The sequence below is a fragment of the Miscanthus floridulus genome, chromosome 8, assembly GCF_019320115.1.
Source record: "Miscanthus floridulus cultivar M001 chromosome 8, ASM1932011v1, whole genome shotgun sequence".
NCBI classification, from domain to species: domain Eukaryota; kingdom Viridiplantae; phylum Streptophyta; class Magnoliopsida; order Poales; family Poaceae; genus Miscanthus; species Miscanthus floridulus.
This window is the reverse complement of record NC_089587.1, coordinates 190,968,940-190,992,480: the sequence shown is the minus strand read 5'-3', so window position 1 is coordinate 190,992,480 and position 23,541 is coordinate 190,968,940. Positions and strand designations below refer to the sequence as shown.

The following is a 23,541-nucleotide window of genomic DNA, read 5'->3' as shown; positions in this document are numbered from 1 at the left end:
ACGGACACTTCAACTTGATCTCCGAACGACCGCAGAACCATAATCCAGAACTAATCCATACAAAATGGTGTAGCCATACTGGGAACTGTAGAGCACGAAATAGAAGAACCCAGAGGGATCTCTTCACAAGTCCAAGAAGAACAAGGACGAACAAAGGTGTGAGTAAGACACTCGGCAGCTCGGCCACAACATCATGTGGTTTATCAGGTTATGAAAAAAAGTCTCTAATAGCTTAGAGGCTAGGAATATTTATACTAGGAACAACCCTCCTAATTGGGTATGAAATGGACTTAGAGTTTCTGAAGTTACAGGAGGTGAATGGCCTCCACTGGATGGAATCCATGGAGTCTTGCACGGCTGTTTCCCTTCTACGCAGTCTTCAGTAATCTAGCCATAACTCCATCACGGGAAGTCGAAACGACGAGCCGCTTGTGGCGTTGGAAATTTAACTTGATTATCTTTCCAACCATGTATGGTATGCATCGTAAAATGTTGCATAATGATACAGGTTTGCACAAAAAGATGTACCAAGACAATTTCCCGAGTAAACTTTTGGCCTTCTGAGCATGCACTATTATGGTTATGACTCCTTGTTGCAAGGTCCAAATGATGTGCTATTGGTTGCATTCGAAAGCTAACTTGATAAGCTTTCTAGCAAGTCCTCATGGACCTCCAAAGCTTTAGGGAATCAAGAGTTATGACTGTTTCTTTCTATTGGTTCGTGCTGTCAGCCAGATGGTGAGTTGGTTCAGCCTCCTTGTGCACCATCTTCTCTCCTTTGGTCCAGCAGTAGCTCCTTCTTGTGTAAATCTTAGTAAAACATATGTAGAGCATTTCAGGTAGTATAAAATTCTCAAATATATCAAAGTCAATTTCAGCTAGGAACAAATTCACCTGCTCTTGTATCTTCTTTGCATGACTTCGTGTAAGTGGCCCATAATTACAATCACTTGTGTTAGATGGTGAATGATCTTCATGTGACATAACATAACGAGCTGGGATGTCCTCATCATCCTCCCCCTCTTGAAAAGGAGTCATCCTCGACTTTGACTCTTCTGATCCAAAGAATTATTCTAGGCCATTGACTTGTATTGTGATAATATTCCGATCGTATTCTTCCATCACAGCAAGGTGTTTGGATCTATAATCATATAAACCAAGTAGTGGCTGTGTAGGTGGAAACCAAAAGGAATTGGAATAAAGTGTAGCTTTCACCTTGTGTCGATGCTTGGGACTAATAGTGAATGTTGATTTCTGTGACACCCTAAAATTTGTACTTTTGAAAATACAATTAAAATGAGTTAATTTTGTATTTTTGGTGCTCATAAAAATATAGGAAAATAAAACTTTTCATCAAGATGAAATTTATCATAAGGAATAGATACATGTTTGTGCAGACATTCTGCTGCATATTATTTTGTATTGAGTGGTTTGATTCAAAACTCAAAACAGAAATTCAAAACTCATTTGAAAATGGTTTGAAAAGAAAGGAAAAGAAAAAGAAAATGGAAACCCTCCCTCCTTCCTCTTTCGGCTCGGGTGACCGCTCAGCCCAGCTCGGCCTTCTTCTTCTCCTCAGCCCAGCTTTCCCTGCCCCCTCCCAGCTCGGCCCGCTCTTCCCTCCGCAGGCCCAGCACGCCCTCGCAGCAGGCCGGCCCAGTTAGCCGCGCGAGCTAGCCCCGCTCCTCTCCTCTCTCTCTCTGTCCGGCTGCCGCATGGACCCCGCCTTCCCCAACTCTCTGACGTTCGGGACCCGGCTGTCAGTCTCTCTCTCCCTTCTTCGTCGTGACCAAGCCGGAGCCTTTCTCTCTCGTTGGCAACAACCGATGCCCCCTCCGATTTCCCCGTGATTTGGCCTTATCCTCAAGCCTAGCGCCCTATATAAGCCGTCCCTGCACCTCCGCGTCCCGTTTTCCCATCTACAAGCTGCCTTCTCGCTCTAGCCCAACCGCAGCAGCAGCAGCAGCAGCCGCAGCCCTAGCGCCGCCGCTGCCGAGCTCGATTTCGCCGCACCGTCGCTTCTCCACCTCCGAAGCCCGCTGCCGAGCTTAGTGACGAGCTTGCGAAGCCGCTGAGGTCATTTTCCCTCTTTCTTTTGCTTTCGGTTGCTCACACGTCATCACCGACTATTGCAGGAACTCGCCGTCTGCCTCCCCGAGCCACTCGCCATCCCCGATCTATCTATGGCCGCGTGGTTGCCCGTGGTGAGTTCGCTGTCGTCTCCTCTTTCTCCCTGCCCAGTTTTCGAGCTTCTCCGTGGCCTCTAGGGCCTTATCTGTATTCGCCGGCGAAGTCCCGGCCATGGCGCCACCGTCTGCCACCGAGCCAGCTACTGTGTCTGACCGGCAGCCCTCTCTCTCTCCCTCCCTCCTTCTAATCTGCTCCCTCCGTTTGAGATCCAATGGCTCAGATCTTCCCGTACCCCTTCGCAATGGCTTATTTGCTAAAGAGCCCCTCGTCTTTTTAAATATAGAACCCGCCATCCCTGGTTCTTTCGTTTTAGACCCCAAGGTCTCTGGTTTTTGTACCCACAGTCCTTTGGCATTATTAAAACCCGAATTTTGTTCATTTTAATTCGAAAATCAAGTTTCAATTATTTACAACAATGCCACTGGCTTGTTTTATGCATAAAATCTCCGTTTTAAGTCCGATTTGATCTGTTCAAGTTGCGTTGGATTTGTAATTTCATAATCTATCTGTTAGTAAGCGTTGGATTTGTAATTTCATAATCTATCTGTTAGTAATCTTTTTCTCTCTGTTTCCAAAATAATAAATTGAATCTTTATTTCCATTCTTTCAAAAGTTGTATTTTGATCCCCGTAGCTCCAATTAGAGTGCTTTTCGTATCTGTGTGTTCGTAGCAATGCGTAGATTAGTTTTAAAACTTTTTTTATTGATTGGTGTACTGTTCTAATATAGTTATGTTTGTATACACATGTATGTTCGGATGCTTGTGTGGTGCTTTATGATCATGTCCAATCGGTGAGCTTTACGCAGTGATCAAGAAGCAGTTCTTTGGAGGCTACGAATCAATAGAAGAAAAATCTAAGTTTAAGGCAAGTATACCATGGGATCTTCTTTGTTATCCTATTCACCTTTAATGTCACTTAATTCATATTGCATGTGTCTAATCTTGACTACCCTAAGGTTGATCTAGTTGTTGTTACCTCTATACCTTGTCACCATGGGAACAATTGCATATGGGTAGTTTGCTAGTGCTCAAATAACTTATACCGGATCTGAATGATGACTAATGGATTTATGCAACAAAGGTTAAAATTTGCTTTTAAGCAACTTGGACATAGGGCGAAGGAGCTCCTAGCTTTTATACATGATGCTCTTGGCCCTCCCTAAGGACTTATCTGTTGGCAAAAGCTGGGACTTACAGTACATCAGTGAGGACTACATGGCTCTAGCTTTATTTCAATATGAGGACCCTTTCTAGCTTGTTAGAGGTTACCTTTATGGCACAAAAGGTGCTTGCCGAGATGGGTATAGTGCGGCCTCTATCCGTTAGTGTATAGGCTACGCATCATTGTTCCTCTCGGAAGGGGAGCCCTACATTTGCTTGCCGAGAAAACCTAGCGGTCCTAACTTGTTAGACAAACCTTTGAAAGACTTCATAGTGAACTCTGCCGACCTTCCTTGAAAGTGGGTTAAGAGGCTAGCTACCTCGGGCGAAAGGGCAATTCATGACTCATGGGTAAAGTTGCAAAACCTCTACAGAGTGTAAAACTGTTATAACAGTCGTGCTCATGGTCACGAGTGGCTTGGAAAACTGACAGAATATGTATTCACCCTATGATGATAATATGATGATCATATTGCTCTCATTAAATGATCATGTGGTTCATATGGGGTTTAAGCATAACCTATTGCTAACTAATGATAAAATTGTGACTCACTAAAAATGCTATTCATAGTCAAACCGTGTCAGCCTTTCGAGCTTCATAACCCCATGTTATCTTGTTGAGTACGACATGTACTTACGCTTGCTTTACTTTTCTACACTTTGGAAAAATCTCGGATGGGTACCAGATCGCTAGTCTGGAGGAGTTAGGCTTGTGATCAACCAGTAAGTTGTCCCTATGGAGTTGTCGATGCAGGACCCATGGGATGCCTCGCAAGGATGGGAGAAGATCTAGTCTAACTAGGATTCTTCCCATGTAATTCTAGTAGTAGTATTATTCTGTAATCCTACTAGAAACTCTCATTGTAAACCGACTAGGATTCTGACCTCCTAAGTATATAAAGGAGGGCAGGGTTCCTAGTCAAGGGTTTTTACGACACAATACTTCATAATCAATCCAACGCAAAGGCTAACGCCGACTGAATGAAGGGCTATTACTCGATCGATGATCGAGGGTCCAAACTAGGATAAATCGACTGTCTCTTGCGTTAACCGTCGAGTTCCACATACGCCGAAGCCCGAACATACTGTTCCGGGTACCCCCGTGGTAGGCTATCGGTGGTCAAACATCGATAGCTACACACAAATGGGAGTACTTTTTTCTTCAAAAAGGTATACACCACGCGAAGATCTCATGAAGCGCTACACGGTTTCGCTCAAGAAAGCACTCGGACGACGCTTGTTCCTGCTCGGCAAGAACTGAAGGAACAAGACAAGGCTTCCAGAGCTCAACCATAAAGTGCTTGGGGGCTTGTCGGTGCGGGACCCATGGGATACCTAGCAAGGATGGGAGAAGATCTAGTCTAACTAGGATTCTTCCCATGTAATCCTAGTAGTAGTATTATTCTATAATCCTACTAGGAACTCTTATTGTAAGCCGATTATGATTCTGACCTCCTGAGTATATAAAGGAGGGCAGGGTTCCTAGTCAAGGGTTTTTTACGACATAATACTTCACAATCAATCCAACGCAAAGGCTAACGCCGACTGGACGTAGGGCTATTACTCGATCGATGATCGAGGGTCCGAACCAGGATAAATCGACTGTCTCTTGCGTTAACCATCGAGTTTCGCATACGCCGAAGCTCGAACATACTACCCCGAGTACCCCCATGGCAGGCTATTAGTGGTAAAACATCGACAGGAGTGGAGTCTTTGCTCGAAGATCGGAGTTGTCTATCCACTGCTTGTATCTAAGGTTATATCTTTATACTAAGTATGTTATGTATTTAAGTATTGTCTTTGATATTACCTTCATTTGTAGCTATATGTGAGATTTGACTTCCTGGGCTCACATATGGTATGTATCTGGTTTTATTCTTAAAACCGGGTGCTACAATTTCCTTGGCACGGTCTCATTATCCTGTCTCCCTTTATGAAAAGTCGTCCACGACTTTTGTTTTCCTAAAAACAGCCTAGACAAAACAGAGGGTGGATGTACATGATAATTCCAATAATATTTTTTTATTTTGTCCATTTTCTTCTTTGTAATTCATATTCACATTATTCCCTTTTCCAAGTAAGAAATTTTCTTTCAACTTTGGAGAACCTACAAATAGCTTTGCAGATGGGAGCACAAAAATTTCTTCCAACCCAATCATTTGATTCATGTTATTATGTTTTATCTTTGCAAGATCACATATATCGGAAGATTAGAATGAAATATTCTTAACATTCATATTGCACGTGTTAGAGAAGTACCTGTCAAACTCAATTCCAGATGACCATGGAAAAAGTTTTGGTGAATGGATGGAATATGTTTGCACAAGATCTCTTTCTTTCGATAGAACATATGAACAAGGGAACAACATTTTTTGTTCTTTATAGAAATCACTAGACAATCTTTTCATCTTAAGTTCAGAAAAACATGACTCACAAAAATTCTTACAAAGTCTATTTAACTTCAATCTAGCAACCTTGTCACATGTTATGCAAATAGCACAAACATATAATTTACTTGCAGTAGGATGTCCAATCAAATTGAATGTAAACTTGCAACTGTAGGCAGTATTCAAAGATTTCATTGATGATATCTTCAATACATTCTCGAGTATATTATTGATCTCAACACATTTATCAAACATGACATAGCCCACACATGAAGGATGAGATATTTTTGCAAAGAATTCATCATGAGTATTTATTTGTACCTTATCAAATTTATTAGCATGCAAAGTAACCCATATATGAATGCAAAGTATCGCATATATAAACTATATCAAAGCATAGAAAAGATCATGTATGTTTGAACATTGTTATCAACTTGCAAAATTTCAGCACATGTATGAACATGTGAATCTACCAAATCAGCACAACTATTTTGTGTATGGTCAATTCCATTTGAACCATGTGTTTTAGCAGAATTACTCACTATTTTATTTTACAAACTCAGATCTAAATTATTTTCATTACCTTTTAGACATTGTGGTAGTGCAAGTACCAATGATGGCACCTCTGAAATCTTACTGTTTTCCTTGTCATAGTTCATGTTTTGGGTAGCACACAATTGGTTCGGAGGAATGGCTACCTTATCACTTCTCTCAATAAGTATGGTGTTGTCATGAACATCCATCTCTTCCTCATTCTCATTGCTAACCTACAGATTTGGAAAAAACAACACTAGAAGTAGAGATGAGTGTGTTATTATAAAAAATATCCTCACATGACATGCATTCCAACTCTCTATTTTTGTGGTGTATCCCTCACACTCGCATTGTTGATACTCTCAACCTCATAGTTGGTGGAATCATACAACTCACTTTTGTTTTCACTCTCCCTTAATTTGGCTATGTGGCTCTCATTCTCACATAGATTTTGATGCATAATAAATGTACCGAGATTCTTCTTATGCCTTGGAGCTAAGATGGGTTTACTTCCATAGGACCTTCCTCGTGCCTCTTCCTTAATTTTTCTTTTAGTGGACATACAATAATTTTCATCATTAATGAGCACACAGGGGCGAAAACTATGCCCATGAGCACCTCCCCCATGCTGTCCACTATGGCCAAAGAGACCATCATGAGAGTTGGTCGGGCTATGTTGTTGTGGAGACCGAGTGCCCGCTGTAGGAAGACGTTCATTGAACATCCTCTCCATGGCGTGCAACAGCGAGTTTTCAAATTGACGTAACTCAACTCGTGATATCAGTGGTTCTTCTTTTCCATGATGATGACCATGAACAATCGAATTAGATCCTGCCATGTTACCACTTATGCAAGAAAAGTGGAATAGGTAAATTTGTGGAATCACACAACCTCACCTCTTACTTACCAATGCTCTTGCTCGTTCTCAAGGACAGTGAGCGTGCTTAGTTGAAAGGTCCTAAATGGCTAGAGGGGGGGTGAATAGCCTAATAAAAATTTCTACAAAACACTTAGGGCAACCAATAAGTCAATTAGATAGCGAAGCTTTTTGCTCTAGCTCTACAAAGTGTTGCAAGCCACCTGTCCAAGCAATTCTAGTGAATTATAGTCTCTATGGCACATAAAGCTATGTCTCTACTAAACACTAGTGAACTAGCAAGACTAAACAAAACACTACACAAGATATGAGCTATGAAAGTAAAGCACACAAGATAGAGAGGGTTACCAGTACCGACAAGAAAGAATCAATCAAAGAATACCGAATGAACCAAGGAGACCAATTTGCACAATGATTTTCTCCCGAGGTTCACGTGCTTGTAGGCACGCTAGTCCCCGTTGTGTTGACCACACACTTGGTAGCTCAGCGGCTAATAGGTGTTTCACAAACCTAGCCCAACAAATGGATGCTGCAAGAACCAACCCACAAGTGAGGGTAGCTCAATGACACGAGCAATTTACTAGAGCTACCTTTTGGCTTCTTTGCCGGGGAAGGCACAATACCCCTCACAAATCACCGGGAGATGGCCATGAACAATCACCAACTCGTGCTAATGCTCCTTCGCTGCTCCAAGCCGTCTAGGTGGCGGCAACCACTAAGAGTAACAAGAAAACCGCAGCAACAACGATCCCCAAGTGCCACTAGATGCAATCACACAAGCAAATGCACTTGGAATCACTCAATCTCACTTTGATTTGCACTATCAAGCAAGGAGATGAGTGGGAGGGAGTATGCTCAGCTCAAAGGGATGTCAAGGATTTCAAAATGCCAAGAGACTTCTCCCAAAGCCGACCAACACATATTTATAGAGACCCCAAAGGTTACATACCCGTTGGCCAACTTAAGTGGGCTGACTGCGCATCGACCGGACTCGCTGCAGGGTGCACCGGATGCATCCGGTCACTAGAGTCTGGTCGCCCAAAACTCACCACGTGTACTAGCCATTTGAAAGTTACCGTTGGTGCGCAACGGTTCCTTCGCGCACGCTCACTGCACTTGCACCGGACATGTCTGGTCCACTGACCGGACTCGCAATGCCTCAGCGTTCGGTCATACTCAGAGAGGTTCCAGAGAGGGTTTTATTGACTAGATGTGTCCGGTCAACTTGACTGGACTTGTCCAGCATCCGATCACACTTAGCCCGATCGCCTGAGCGCCATGTCATCACGACCGAACTCGCCACAGTCGTGTCCGGTCGAACAACACCACCAGCACCTAGGGTTAGACACCGGACGCATCCGGTCCCACGAGGACCAGTGTCCGGTCCACCTCAGTGAACCCAATCTTTTCTTCAATCACTTCACCCTTGCTCCCAAGTGCCAAACACAATGTGTATCACTTTTGTGCATGTGTGTTAGCAATTTTTCAAAGCTTTTCAAAGGGTATTAAATCAGCACACTAGGTCCTAATGCAAATGCATGTATGAACTCACCTAGTGGCACTTGATAACCGCATTAACTGAGATTCTCCCCTCTTAATAGTATGGCAATCAATCCTAAATGTGATCACACTCTCTATAGTGTCTTGATCACAAAACCAAAAATGGCTCCTATGGTTATACCTTTGCCTTGAGACCATTTTATTTTTCTCTTTTGTTCTTTTCAACATGAGGAGCACTTGATCATCATATTTTGGCCATCACCTTCAATGTGACCATCATCTAGCTCCATGATTTGGTGCATACCAACCTATCTTACATAACACTTATGACAAAGGTTAGTACACCTTAGGTTTCATCAATTATCCAAAACCAAACTAGAGCTTTCAATCTCCCCCTTTTTGGTAATTAATAACAACCTTCTCACAAAGATATTCGATTAAATCTTTTGGATTCATGTTGCTTGCCCAAACATTTTACCATGTGTAAAGGATATGGACAAGTTGCATAAACCCAAATTGGTAGCATTAGCTCCCCCTACATATGTGCTAAGAATTTGGATTGAAAGCTTGCACATATGCATGGATATGAATTGTGGGAGAGTGAATGACTACCAAATGATGCTAAGGTGTAAAGAATGGACCTTTGAAGTGTGATACCAATCGGAGTTGCCAATATACACCATCCTTAGCACCATGGTTAGCTAGATACCACTTGTAAAGTAAATACAAACTAGAGACCTCATGAGATCAACATTAGAAGCAAGGCTCTAGTACCACTTATGAAAGCAACAACATATCTAGCTATCACTTAAGCATGCTAGTATTCAAAACATCAATCAAGTTCTACTACTAGCATACACCATACAAGCATAAATCTTGAATTTGACAACTTGTGCAATGCGAGCAACCATATGTAAGTGCACATCCAAATGCAACGAACAAGTTTATGAGCTTGCTCCCCCTACTTGTGTGCTCAAATTTTAATTGATCCCCCTTTTTATCATATCTCTCCCCCTTTGAATCTCTCTCTCCCTTAAATCTATCATTGTGACTAATCTCTCCCCTTTGTCATTAATTTCCATAAAAGATATGGCTAGATGTTCTACACATGTCCTTATCCAAGTATGAATGCATGTCAATCAACTTTTACCTTGTCTTGCTCGAAGGAGAGGCATGTCATATATGTGGGGGTGCATCAACTCATATTGGAGAAGTCAAGTATGTTCAATTCATTCCTAAGCTTGCAAAAACCTTTTCTCATCAAGTGGCTTGGTGAATATGTCGGCAAGTTGATCATCGGTGCCAACACTCTCAATTGCAATGTCGCCTTTCATTTGGTGATCTCTTATGAAATGATGTCTTATGTCAATGTGCTTTGTTCTTGAGTGTTGAACTGGGTTGTTGGTGAGCTTGATTGCACTTTCATTATCACATAGTAATGGAACTTATTTGAATTTTACTCCAAAGTCATCCAAAGTTGCTTTCATCCAAAGTAATTGAGCATAACAACTATCGGTGGATACGTATTCGGCCTCAATGGTAGATAGTGCTACACTATTTTGCTTCTTTGATGACCAAAATACAAGTGACCTTTCCAATAGTTGACATGTGCCTAATGTGCTCTTTCTATCCACTTTGCAACCGGCATAGTCGGAGTCCGAATAACCAATTAATTCAAAGTTTGACCCCTTGGGATACCACAATCCAACATCTTGTGTATGCTTCAAGCACCTCAATATTCGCTTTGTAGCCTTCAAGTTACTCTCTCTTGGTGAGGCTTGAAACCTTGCACACATGCATACACTAAGCATGACATCTGGTCTTGATGCGGTCACATAGAGTAGGCTTCCAATCATAGACCGATATAATTTTTGATCCACCATATTACCACTAGCATCACTATCCAAATGTCCATTTGTTCCCATGGGTGTGCTAATTTCTTTGGCTTCTTCCAATCCAAATTTCTTGATTATGTCCTTGATGTACTTGCCTTGACTTACAAATGTGCCATTCTTTATTTGCTTGATTTGAAGACCAAGGAAGTAATTAAGCTCTCCAATCATGGACATCTCAAATTCACTTGTCATAATTTTCCCAAACTCTTCACAAAACTCTTGATTGGTTGATCCGAATATGATATAATCAACATATATTTGCAACACAAATAGGTCCTTGCCTATCCTTTTGGTGAAAAGGGTGGTGTCAACCTTTCCTATCTTGAACCCTTTAGAGAGGAGAAATTCCATCAACCTCTCATGCCATGCTCTAGGTGCTTGCTTCAAACCATACAATGCCTTCTTGAGCTTGTAAACATGGTTGGGCTTCTTGTCATCTTCAAAACCAGGAGGTTGCTCAACATATACTAACTCATTGATGTAGCCATTGAGAAATGCACTTTTGACATACATTTGATATAGCTTGATATTGTGGGCACAAGCATAAGCTAATAGAATTCTAATTGCTTCTAGTCTTGCAACCGGTGCATATGTCTCACCAAAGTCAAGACCTTCAATTTGTGTATATCCTTATGCTACCAATCTTGCTTTGTTTCTCACAACTATGCCATCTTGATCTTTCTTGTTGCGAAAGACCCATCTAGTACCGATCACATTGTAGTTCTTAGGCCTCTCAACAAGTTCCCGTACTTGATTGTGGGTGAAGTTGTTTAGCTCTTCATGCATAGCATTAACCCAATCAACATCTATCAAGGCATCTTCTATCTTAGTTGGCTCAATGGATGATACAAATGAATAATGTTCACAAAAGGATGCCAATCTTGATCTAGTTAGCACACCGCTTTTAATGTCACCAACTATTTGATCTATGGGATAATCTCTTGCAATATTGGTTGGTTGGAGCACTTGAACTTGATTGCTTGTACTAGCTTGATCATTGGATTGAGATGAACTATCCATATGTTGATCTTGTGTTTGAGAACCACTAGCTTGCATAATGGGGGAAGTGAGTACTTGATCTTTGTCATCTTCAATCTCAATCACTTCTCTTGGCCTAATGTCACCAATGTCCATGTTTTTCATTGCGTTGATTCATTGTAGACCTCTCACATCATCATGATTCTCATCTTCATCTTGAGAGCCTTTGGTTTCATCAAATTCAACATCATGGACTTCCTCAAGTGTACCACTAGCTAAGTTGCAAACTCTATATGCTTTGCTTGTAGTGGAATAACCAAGTAAAAAGCCTTCATCACATTTCTTCTCAAACTTGCTCAATCTAGTGCCTTTTTTCAAGATATAGCATTTGCAACCAAACACTCTAAAATATGCAATGTTGGGCTTTCTTCTATTCAATAGCTCATATGGTGTCTTATCCATCATTGGGTGACAATAGAGTCGGTTGCTACAATAGCAAGCCATGTTGATAGCTTTGGCCCAAAATGAATGACTCACATTATACTCACTAAGCATAGACCTTGCCATATCAATGAGTGTTCTATTCTTTCTCTCAACAAGGCCATTTGATTGTGGAGTGTATTTGGCCGAGAATTGATGTTTGATTCCAAACTCATCACAAAGCTCATCAACTCTAGTGTTTCTAAACTCACTTCCATTGTCACTTTTCACTTTCTTGACGGTGGTTTCAAATTCATTGTGACATCTCTTGACAAAAGTTTTGAATGTACCAAATGTATCACTTTTGTCAATAAGAAAGAATACCCATGTATATCTTGTGAAATCATCCACTATTACAAAGCCATATTTATTTTCACCAATGCTAGTATATGTGGTTGGTCCAAATAAATCCATGTGCAACAACTCAAATGGTTTACTAGTGCTCATCATGCTTTTCTTAGGTTGGGTGTTACCAACTTGTTTGCTGGCTTGACAGGAGCTACAAGGTTTGTCCTTTTCAAATACCACATATTTCAAGCCTTTAACTAGATCATGCTTAATCAATCTATTTAATTGTTTCATTCCAACATGACCAAGCCTTCTATGCCATAACCATACCATGCTAGATTTGGTGAATAAACTTGTTGTCAATTGTATCTCACTAGCATTGAAATCAACTAGATAGAGATTCTCATATCTAAAGCCTTTGAAGATCAAATTTGAACCATATATACTAATGATCTCAACATCATCTATTCCAAATATGCACTTAAATCCAAGATCACATAATTGAGCTATGGATAGTAAGATGAAGTTCAAGCTCTCTACTAGCAAGACATTTGATATGCTCAAGTCATTGGATATTGCAATCTTATCAAGTCCTTTGACCTTGCCTTTGCCATTGTCACCAAATGTGAAACTATCATAATCATCATTGCCACTTGAATTGATTGAGTTAAACATTCTTGCATCTCCGGTCATATGTTGAGTGCACCCACTATTAGGCACCCAATACCTTCCTCCAGCTTTATAATTGACCTACAAAAGAAAAAACAATTTCTTTTAGGTACCCAAACTTCCTTGGATCCTTGAAGGTTAGTTACTAAGCTTTTGGGCACCCAAATTGCCTTCTTCTTTGGGCCAACAATGGGAGCACTAATGAACTTAGCCTTCACACCATTGGTATACTTAGTAAGCAAATAACAAGAATCAAATTTAATTGAGGATACATTAGCATGTGATTTCTTGTTCTTGCATTGTTGCTCTATATGCCCAACTTGCTTGCAACTATGGCAAAACTAACCATTGCCCCTCATAAAGCTAGCTTTGGGAGTAACAAAGGCTGCCTTGCCTTTCCTAGGGGTATAGCCTAATTCCTCTTTATTAAGAGAGAATCATTGGCTACCCAAGCACTTTAGCAAGCGGGCATCACAGCCATAGGCATTGCCTAAGGCACGTGTGAGCTCATTGACCTCCTTCTTGAGGGTCACATTTTTCACCATTAGTGAGGTATCACAAGTGAAACTATCACTCAAAGGTGAAGTAGTAGTGGAAGTGCTACATGAAGAGTTAGTGGGAGCAACAATGATAGGAGTATAGAAGGATTCATCAAGAATATCACAAGTTACTCCTATGTCACATGTTACAACAACCTTTTCCTTGTTTTGTTCAAGGAGAGAGGAGTGAGCCTTTTCAAGCTTCTTGTGAGCTTTGACAAGCTTCTCATGGACTTCCACTAGTCCCTCATGAGTTGCATTGAGCTCATCAAAGGATTGCTCAAGTGCTTTAAGCTTCTTTTGCAATTATTTGCACTCTTTTCTCTTCATCTCAAAACAAGTGTGAGCTTGTTCTAACATGTCCATGAGGTCCTCCTTTGAGTGCTCCTCATCATCATCACTCTCACTATCACTACTATCACTTTCATCACATTTTACCTTAGTGGCCTTAGCCATGAAGCATGTTGATGGAGTGTCGAAGAGATAGGGCTTGTTGTTGATGGCAATACTTGCAAGTACCTTCTTCTTAGATATCTTCTTTTCATGATCACTAGAATCATCATCATCCGAAGAAGCATCACTATCCCATGTCACAACATAAGAGACACCCATCTTCTTCTTCTTTGTGAAGGACAACTTCTTCTCTTTCTTCTTTTCTTGCTCATCATCATCACTATTGTAGGGACAATCCGCTACAATGTGATCCTTGCTCTTGCACTTGTAGCATCTTCTCACATAATCCTTGTTCTTGAGATGCTCTCTTCTCTTCCTTGCACCATAGCCTTTCTTCTTCATGAACTTGCCAAATTTTCACACAAAGAGAGCTAAAGCCTCATCATCAATGTCACTCATTTCCTCATCATCACTTGATTCTTCTTTGTTTGACTTTCCCTTGCTCTTAGATGAGGTACCGGCCTTGAAAGCTACACTCTTTTTCTTCTTATCCTCCTCTTGGTCAACCCCCTCCCTTTCTACATGGTATGTCTCTTGAGTCATGACATCACCTAGTACTTGGTTAGGGGTTATATCTTTCAATCCTCCTCTTATGATGATCAATCTCAATGTTTCAAACCTTAGAGGTAGACATGTCAAGAACCAATAGGAGACATCATCATCATTGACCTTTTCACCCAAGCTCTTCAAGTCATTTACAATAACTTGAAGCCTATAGAACATCTCCGGAATGCTCTCATCATCCTTCATCTTGAAGCTTGTCAATTTATCCTTGAGGATGTATAGCTTGGCACTTTTGACTGCCGGTGTGCCTTCATATGTTTCTTCTAACCTTGTCCAAACTTCACTTGCCTTCTCAAGATCTTTGATTTGCTCAAACACCTTTGGATCAATAGCGTTGTATATGGTGTTTAGAGCCATGGTGTTGCATTGCTTTCTCTCTTGCTCTCTTGGAGTAGGATTTGTGGGATCAAGAATCACAAAGTCATTTTCCATCACATCCCACACCTTCTCATTGATTGACCCCAAGTACATCTCCATCTTCCTCTTCCAATAATCATAAGATGTGCCATCGAAGTGCGGTGGTTTGCCCCCAACATGGTTGAATATAATTTGAGCCATCTTTTGACACCGAAGGTTGTGAAGCCTTAATCAACCGGTGACCATGGCTCCGATACCACTTGAAAGGTCCTAAATGGCAAGAGGGGGGTGAATAGCCTAATAAAAATTTCTACAAAACACTTAGAGCAACCAATAAGTCAATTAGATAGCGAAGCTTTCTGCTCTAGCTCTACTAAGTGTTGCAAGCCACCTATCCAAGCAATTTTAGTGAATTATAGTCTCTGTGGCACACAAAGCTATGTCTCTACTAAACACTAGTGAACTAGCAAGACTAAACAAAACACTACACAAGATATGAGCTATGAAAGTAAAGCACACTAGATAGAGAGGGTTACCAATACCGTCAAGAAAGAATCAATCACTGAATACCGAATGAACCAAGGAGACCAATTTGCACGATGATTTTCTCCCGAGGTTCACGTACTTGCCGGCATGCTAGTACCCGTTGTGTCGACCACACACTTGGTAGTTCAGCAGCTAATAGTTGTTTCACAAACCTAGCCCAACAAATGGGCGCCGCAAGAACTGACCCACAAGTGAGGCTAGCTCAATGACACAAGCAATTTACTAGAGCTACCTTATGGCTTCTTCGCTGAGGAAGGCACAATACCCCTCACAAATCACCGGGAGATGGCCACGAAAAATCACCAACTCGTGCCAATGCTCCTCCGCTACTCCAAGCCATCTAGGTGGCGGCAACCACCAAGAGTAACAAGAAAACCACAGCAACAATGATCCCCAAGTGCCACTAGATCCAATCACACAAGCAAATGCACTTGGAATCACTCAATCTCACTTTGATTTGCACTATCAAGCAAGGAGATGAGTGGGAGGGAGTATGCTCAGCTCAAAGGGATGTCAAGGATGTCAAAATGCCAAGAGACTTCTCCCAAAGCCGGCCAACACATATTTATAGAGACCCCAAAGGTTACATACCCGTTGGCCAACTTAAGTGGGCTGACTGCGCGTCGACCGGACGCGCTGCAGGGTGCACTGGACGCGTTCGGTCACTAGAGTCCGGTCACCCAAAACTCGCCATGTGTACTAGCCGTTTGAAAGTTACCGTTGGCGTGCAACGGTTCCTTCGCGCATGCTCACTACACTCGCACCGAACGTGTCCGGTCCACTGACCGGACTCACAACGTCTCACCATCCGGTCGTACTCAGAGAGGGTTTTTATCGACCGGATGCGTCCGATTAACTTGACCGGACTCGCCCAGCATCCGGTCACACTTAGCCCGATCGCCCGAGCGCCACATCATCATGACCAGACTCGCCATAGTCATGTCCGGTCGAACTACGCCGCCAGCGTCCAGTTCAATCCAGAGAGCATCCAGAGAGCTCCCAGAGCGACCGAACGCGTCCGGTCACGCATGACCGGACTCGCGCCGAGTCCAGTCAGTCTCTGCAGACTGACCAACACCTAGGGTTAGACACCCGACGTGTTCGGTCCCACGGGGACCAATGTCCGGTCCACCTCAGTGAACCCTGTCTTTTCTTCAATCACTTCACCCTTGCTCCCAAGTGCCAAACACAATGTGTATCACTTTTGTGCATGTGTGTTAGCAATTTTTCAAAGCTTTTCAAATGGTATTAAATTAGCACACTAGGTCCTAATGCAAATGCATGTATGAACTCACCTAGTGGCACTTGATATCCGCATTAACCGAGATTCTCCCCTCTTAATAGTACGGCTACCAAGTCTAAATGTGATCACACTCTCTATAGTGTCTTGATCACAAAACCAAAAATGGCTCCTATGGTTATACCTTTGCCATGAGCCCATTTTGTTTTTCTCTTTTGTTCTTTTATTCTTTTCATGCCTCCACGACCGAATCGAAAATAACTTGCTGTGGACAGCGGGATAACTAGCTTTATACCTGACAAAGGTTGGATACGACCAAGCGACAAGGAGAGAGGCACCAAAACCGTGAAGACTTTGACTCGATCTCTGAACGACCACAGAACCACAATCCGAAACTAATCCACACAAAACGGTGCAGCTGTACTGGGAATCGTAGAGCACAAACTAGGGGAACCCAGAGGAATCTCTTCACAAGTCCAAGAAGAACAAGGAAGAACAAAGGTGTAAGACACTCGGCGGCTCAGCTGCAATATCATGTGGTTTATCAAATTATCAAAAAAGTCTCTAATAGCTTAGAGGCAAGGGATATTTATACTAGGAACAACCCTCCTAGTTGGGTATGAAATGGACTTAGGCTCTGTTTGGATGTAGATATTGAAGGTGTTGGCATTGATTTGGATACAATACCAAATCAGCCTGGTATTGGAAATAGCTTACAATGCCAAAGCTACTGTTTCGATGTACACATAATTGACCCATCTTCTCTCCCCATCTCCACCGCACCACCCGACCAACCAGAGCTGGGGAAGAAGGAGAAGATCGTCGGAGCTGGGAAATAAGGAGGCTGAGGAAGAAGGAGAGGACCACCGGAGCTGGGGAAGAAGGAGAGGCCCACAGGAGCCTAGGGAAGAAGGAGAGGTTCGGGGACCGGCGAAGGCGTCGGGCTTGGGGCGCATGCAGAGAGGGAGGCGTCGGGGGAGCTCGATAGCCGCCATGGGGGAGCTCAACTCCGGCCATGGATGCGCCTCCACGACTGCTCGTGCCTCCACGACCGCTCGCACCTCCACGACTGCCCGCCTCCACAACCGCTCGCGCCACCAGATGCGGAGGAAGAAGGGGGCGCCAGATACGGAGGAAGAAGGGGGCGCCGGATGCGAGGTCGCCGGATGCGGAGGAAGAAGGTCGCCGGCCATGGAGGAGCTCGAGCCTGATCACGTATGAGCGCATCTCCAATTCCCCCCAATACGGAGGGTCTGGGCTCTGTATTGCGGGGGACGGGTCGCAGGTGTAGCGAATACTTGTTTGGCATTAAAGTTGATTTCCAATTCCAAACTCTAAGCCATCCAAACAACGGCATTTGGTGCTATCCAATGCCAATGCCAATTCCTGAGCCTCAATGTCTACATCCAAATGCAACCTTAGAGTTTCTGAAGTTACAGGAGGTGAAAGGCCTCCACGGGATGGAAATCCGTGGAGTCTCGCGCGGCTGTTTTCCTTCTGCGCAGTCTTCAGTAATTTAGCCATAACTCCATCAAGGGAAGTCAAAACGACGAGCCGCTTGTTGTGTGGGAAATTTAACTTGATTATCTTTCCAACCATGTATGGTATACACCGTAAAATGTTGCATAATGATACAGGTTTGCACAAAAATATGTAGCAAGATAATTTCCCGAGTAGACTTTTGGCCTTCCGAGCAGTCTGCACTAATATGGTCATAACTCCTTGTTGCAAGGTTCAAATGATGTGCTGTTGGTTGCATTCGAAAGCTAACTTGATAAACTTTCCAGCAAGTCCTCATGGACCTCCAAAGCTTTAGGGAATCAAGAGTTATGACTGTTTCTTTCTGCCGGTTTGTGCTGTCAGCCAGACAGTGAGTTGGTTCAGCCTCCTTGTCCTTGTGCACCATCTTCTCTCCTTTGGTCCAGCAGTAGCTTCTTCTTGTGTAAACCTTAGTAAAACATATGTAGAGCAGTTTAGGTAGTATAAAATTATCAAATATGTCAAAGTCAATTTTAGTTAGGAACAAATTCACCTGCTCTTGTATCTTCTTCGCACGACTTCATGTAAGTGGCCTATAATTGCGATCACTTGTGTTAGAAGGTGTATGATCTTCATGCGACAGAACATAACGAGCTAGGATGTACTCATCAGGAGGCCTCTTTAGTCCTGATTGGTTAAATGCCCTATTTCACTCCTGGTTACATAGCCCAGGACTAAAGGACGGGCCTTTAGTTCCGAATTCGCACTCCTATTTGGAAAACCGGGACTAGAGGGGTTTTCCAACCCGGACTGCAGCTCAGTTCTGCACTGGTGACGGGATCCGGAGAGAGGAAAATCGCCCATGGAACACTGGTTCATTAAACTAGTGTCGGCTGTAAGCAGACGTTTTTGCCTCGTACCATGCGTCTCAGCCCGGCAGTAGCTGGGCAGCCCGCTCCTTTCTCTTTCCTCCTTCCTCTCTCCTCCAACTCAGCTTTTTATGACGTGGACAACCTTACAACCTGCCTAGTCAGCCTTATTATAGTTGCTCTAAGAGCCAGACTAATAATACAGCCGGCTTGCTGGCTGTAAGGTTTCTTGCAGCCTTCTCTCAGCCCACTCATATATTAGTTGGCTCTTTACAGTTAATACATGGCCCACTTGTCTCTCTCACAGACTTTCTTGGTTCTTGTGTCCAAGCCGGCTATAAGCTTACAGTCCGTTTCTCCTCTCTCTCCCCCCCTCTCTTCTCCACCTCAGCATTTAATCGGCTTACAACCTGCTATTATACTTGCTCTAAGGGGCTGTCCCATCTTGCGGATGTGGTCAAATGCGCCAGAGCGCCTTCATCCGTGGAAAATCAGTCCATGACAATTTCATGGCAGTCCAGCTTGCATGTCGTTGGCTGCATGGCCGTCGAATTCCGAGTGTACTGATGAAGATAGATATTGCCAAAGCTTTTGACTCGGTCTCCTAGGAGTTCCTCATCTAGTTGTTGACCTTCATCGGGTTCCCAGAGCGTTGGAGAGATTGGATCACCATCCTTCTTTCCACGGCCAGCACTAAAGTTTTGGTGAACGGAAGGCCAAGAAGAAGAATCTGCCACGCGCGTGGCCTCCGGCAGGGAGACCCACTGATACCCATGTTGTTTGTCATCGTCATGGAAGTTCTCAATGCCATGACCGCAGCTGCAGATCGCCAGAACATGCTCCGGCCGTTGCCATCCTCCATGATGAGGCACCGCACATCCTTATGCTGACGATCTGGTACTATTCCTGGCACCGCTGCGGTCCGACTTAGCTGGCATCCGAGCCATCTTGGACCTCTTTGTGGACGCCTCGGGTCTGATCACAAGCATGTGTTAAATTTCGTAGGACTCAATTGAGTCAAAATCCCAGTAATCAAAGATCCTAATACACGATCTATAGAGAGGCAGAGAGAAGGGGAGTGAGAGGTTGCAGACCATCGAAGGCCGTAGTGGTCGAAGCACCGGTCGGGATCTCGTTCGCTGATGCCATCTGCACGCCGGCAGCGACGTTCGGTGGAGAGAGGAGTCGGTGCAGTGACGTCCTTGGCGGCGGCGTATGCGTCGAGGTGGCGTTGCCGGCGTTGGTGGTGCTTCCCGTCGCTGGCAGTGCCCCTTCTCAAGATCGAGTTAGGGTTAGGATGTCGGTGGGGTGTCTGGCAGCGCGGTGAACCTCGTACTGCGAGCCCCGGCCCCCACCTTTCCTTTATAGCGCTGTGCGACGGAGGCCCACCAACCATGTAGGGTTGGGCGCCCCCGATCAGGGCGCGAGAACAAGGCCCAAAGGCCGTTGGGCCTAATGGCGTGGGAGATCAATCCAACATTCTCCCCCTTGATCTCTCATCACTCTCTTCGTTCTTTAATTCTTACTCAAAACTTTCGATTCATATTTTCTTGCTTCCATCCTATTTCATCACAGATTAGTGCATAGAACTGTCCCATTGTCACAGCAATTAGTGCCGTTAGACTAACAGCCACAATACACTTCTCCGTTTTGAAATGTAAACTTTCTTTGGGCCCTTCGTATGTTCGGGAATCATAGGCTTTCCCTTAAACCCATGCCGGCTATGTGTTCTCTGAACACGTTGGGTGGTAAGCCCTTTGTGAGCAGATCCGCGAGCATTTTCTCTGTACTTATATGCTCAAGATTTATTATATGATCCTGAACTTTATCTTTCACAATATAGTACTTTATGTCAATGTGTTTGGCAGCACCACTTGACCTATTGTTGTGAGCATACTGTACCGCTGGGTTGTTATCACAATACAACCCCAGTGGTTCATTTATATTATCAATCACTTTCAATCCGGGTATAAATTTCTTCAGCCAATTCACCTGCCCCGTTGCCTCATAGCATGCTACAAACTCGGCATATATTGTCGAGGATGTAGTTACGGTTTGTTTGGAGCTTTTCCATGATATAGCCCCTCCTGCGAGAGTAAATACATATCATGACGTGGATTTTCTTTCTTCTCCCGCATAATCAGAATCTGAATACCCCTCTATCTGCAGGGAATCAGATCTTCTATACATAAGCATGAGGCCTTTTGTACCCTGCAAATAACGCAGGACTTTCTTCACTAACTTCCAATGTTCAATTCCTGGATTCTTTTGATATCTGCCAAGTAACCCGATAACAAAAGCTAAGTCAGGGCGTGTACACACTTGAGCATATTGTAAACTTCCAACAGCTGAAGCATACGGTACCGCTTTCATTTGGTCAATTTCATATTGGTTCTTGGGACACTGATGTTCTCCAAATCTATCACCCTTGACTATAGGTGCAGGTGAAGGACTACACGCATGCATACTAAATTTCTTCAGGACCTTTTCTATGTATGCCTTTTGCGATAATCCTAGAACCCCCTTTCTTCTGTCTCGGTGAATCTCTATTCCCAAAATGAACGAGGCCTCACCGAGATCTTTCATATCAAAGTTTGAGGACAAGAATTTCTTTGTTTCTATTAGTAGATTGATATCACTACTAGCAAGCAAGATATCATCCACATACAAAATTAGGAATATGTACTTTCCATTCTTGAACTTTGCATAAATGCAATTGTCCTCAACATTTTCTTTAAACCCAAAACCTTTTATCGTTCTATCAAACTTCAAATACCACTGTCTTGAAGCTTGCTTCAATCCGTAGATTGATTTCTTCAGGCGGCATCCCATATTTTCCTTTCCTTTTACGACAAAACCTTTCGGTTGTGCCATATAAACATTTTCTTCCAAATCCCCGTTTAGAAAAGCCGTCTTTACATCCATTTGATGTAACTCCAAATCATAGTGGGCTACAAGTGCCATTATAATTATGAAGGAATCTTTACATGAGACTAGAGAAAACGTCTCATTGTAATCAATCCCTTCTCTTTGCGTGAAGCCTTTCGCCACAAGTCGCGCTTTAAATCTTTCTATATTCCCTTAGGAGTCATATTTTGTTTTGTAGACCCATTTACAGCCTACTGTTTTGGCTCCTTTAGGAATATTTTCTAAGTCCCAAACTTTATTGGTACTCATTGATTTTAATTCATCTTTCATGGCCTTAAGCCACTTTGATGAGTGGTCGCTTCTCATGGCTTCTTCAAATGAGGTGGGATCATCCCCATCTGAAATTCTTCTGTTTCATAAACTTCATAGTCATCAGTAATAGCTGATCTTCTTATTCTTTGAGACCTTCTAGGTGCCTCTGGCACTTGTTCCACATTGGGCTGTTGTTGTTCTTCCTCATGTGCAATATTTGGTTCTATAGGTTCCTCAAGGATAGGTTCCTCAAGGATAGGTTCCTCATGTTCATTCATTGTCGCCACAGGAGAACTTGCAACAGGTGTTGGCACTACAGTGTCCTGCACTGTTGGTGCAACAGCAGCAGGTAGCGTGAAGAATGGTTCTTCAACTATCGGAGTGGGTACATGTACCCACTTTTCCTATAGGCTGATTTCTCGTGCTACCATTAAGGATGAAAACGGTACGGAAATATCTCGTACCGAACCGCATCGTTTTCTATATTTAATCCGATCGAATTCGTATTTTCGGATAAATTCGAATTCGGTTCGAAATTCGGAATACCAAATTCAAAATCGGAACGAAAACGGTTTAGACATTTTTTTCGACCGTTTTCTACTTTTCTACTTTTAATTCGGAATATCCCGAATTCGAAATTCGGTTTCGAAATTCGGTTTAAATCAAATTTGGCCCACTACAAGTCTAACCTTAGAAAAATTATATCTTTTTTATACGATCTCGGATGAAGATGATTTTTATATGAAAATTGTAGCTCTCGACGAGATCTACAACTTTCTAGTCCTTAGTTTTTTCATTTGATGTCTAGAAGATGTTCAAAAAAATTAAATAAAGTCAGCGATATATTAATCGCGTACAAGCGCTTGTTGCCATAAAAAATCATATCTTCATTACGTCGTGTCGAATGGATACTTTTTATGAAAGTTGTAGGACTTGTTAATTATTATGTACTTGTTAATTGTTATGCACTTGGTTCTACGGGTCAATATTCCGTATTGATTTTTCGTATACCGACCGTGTTTGACATAATTCCGCCCGAATTAGTTCGTTTTCGAAATTTTTGATATTCCGTAAGTTCGTGTTCGTTTTCGTGTCTGGCTTTACCGCTTTCATTTTCGTTTTCGTATTCAAATGTAGAAGTAGAAAACGGTTGAGAGGTTTTCCGACCGTTTCTGACCGTTTTCATCCCTAGCTACCATGCTCCCCCTGATCATGTTATCCTCCAAGAACACAGCGTGTCTTGTTTCTACAATCTTCGTATGTCTGTTAGGACAATAGAAGCGATATCCTTTCGATCTTTCTGGATAGCCAATAAAATGGCAGCTGACTGTCTTGGAGTCTAACTTTCCTATGT

The 23,541-nt window shown here is 42.9% G+C and overlaps 1 protein-coding gene across 1 annotated transcript; it reads right to left on the bottom strand.

The window, feature by feature from the left end:
* Positions 1 to 13,805: 13,805 nt before the first annotated feature.
* LOC136470389 (uncharacterized) lies at positions 13,806 to 14,294 on the bottom strand. The gene has a single exon (XM_066468253.1). The coding sequence runs from the start codon at positions 14,292 to 14,294 to the stop codon at positions 13,806 to 13,808; it is 489 nt and encodes a 162-aa protein (XP_066324350.1).
* Positions 14,295 to 23,541: the final 9,247 nt, after the last annotated feature.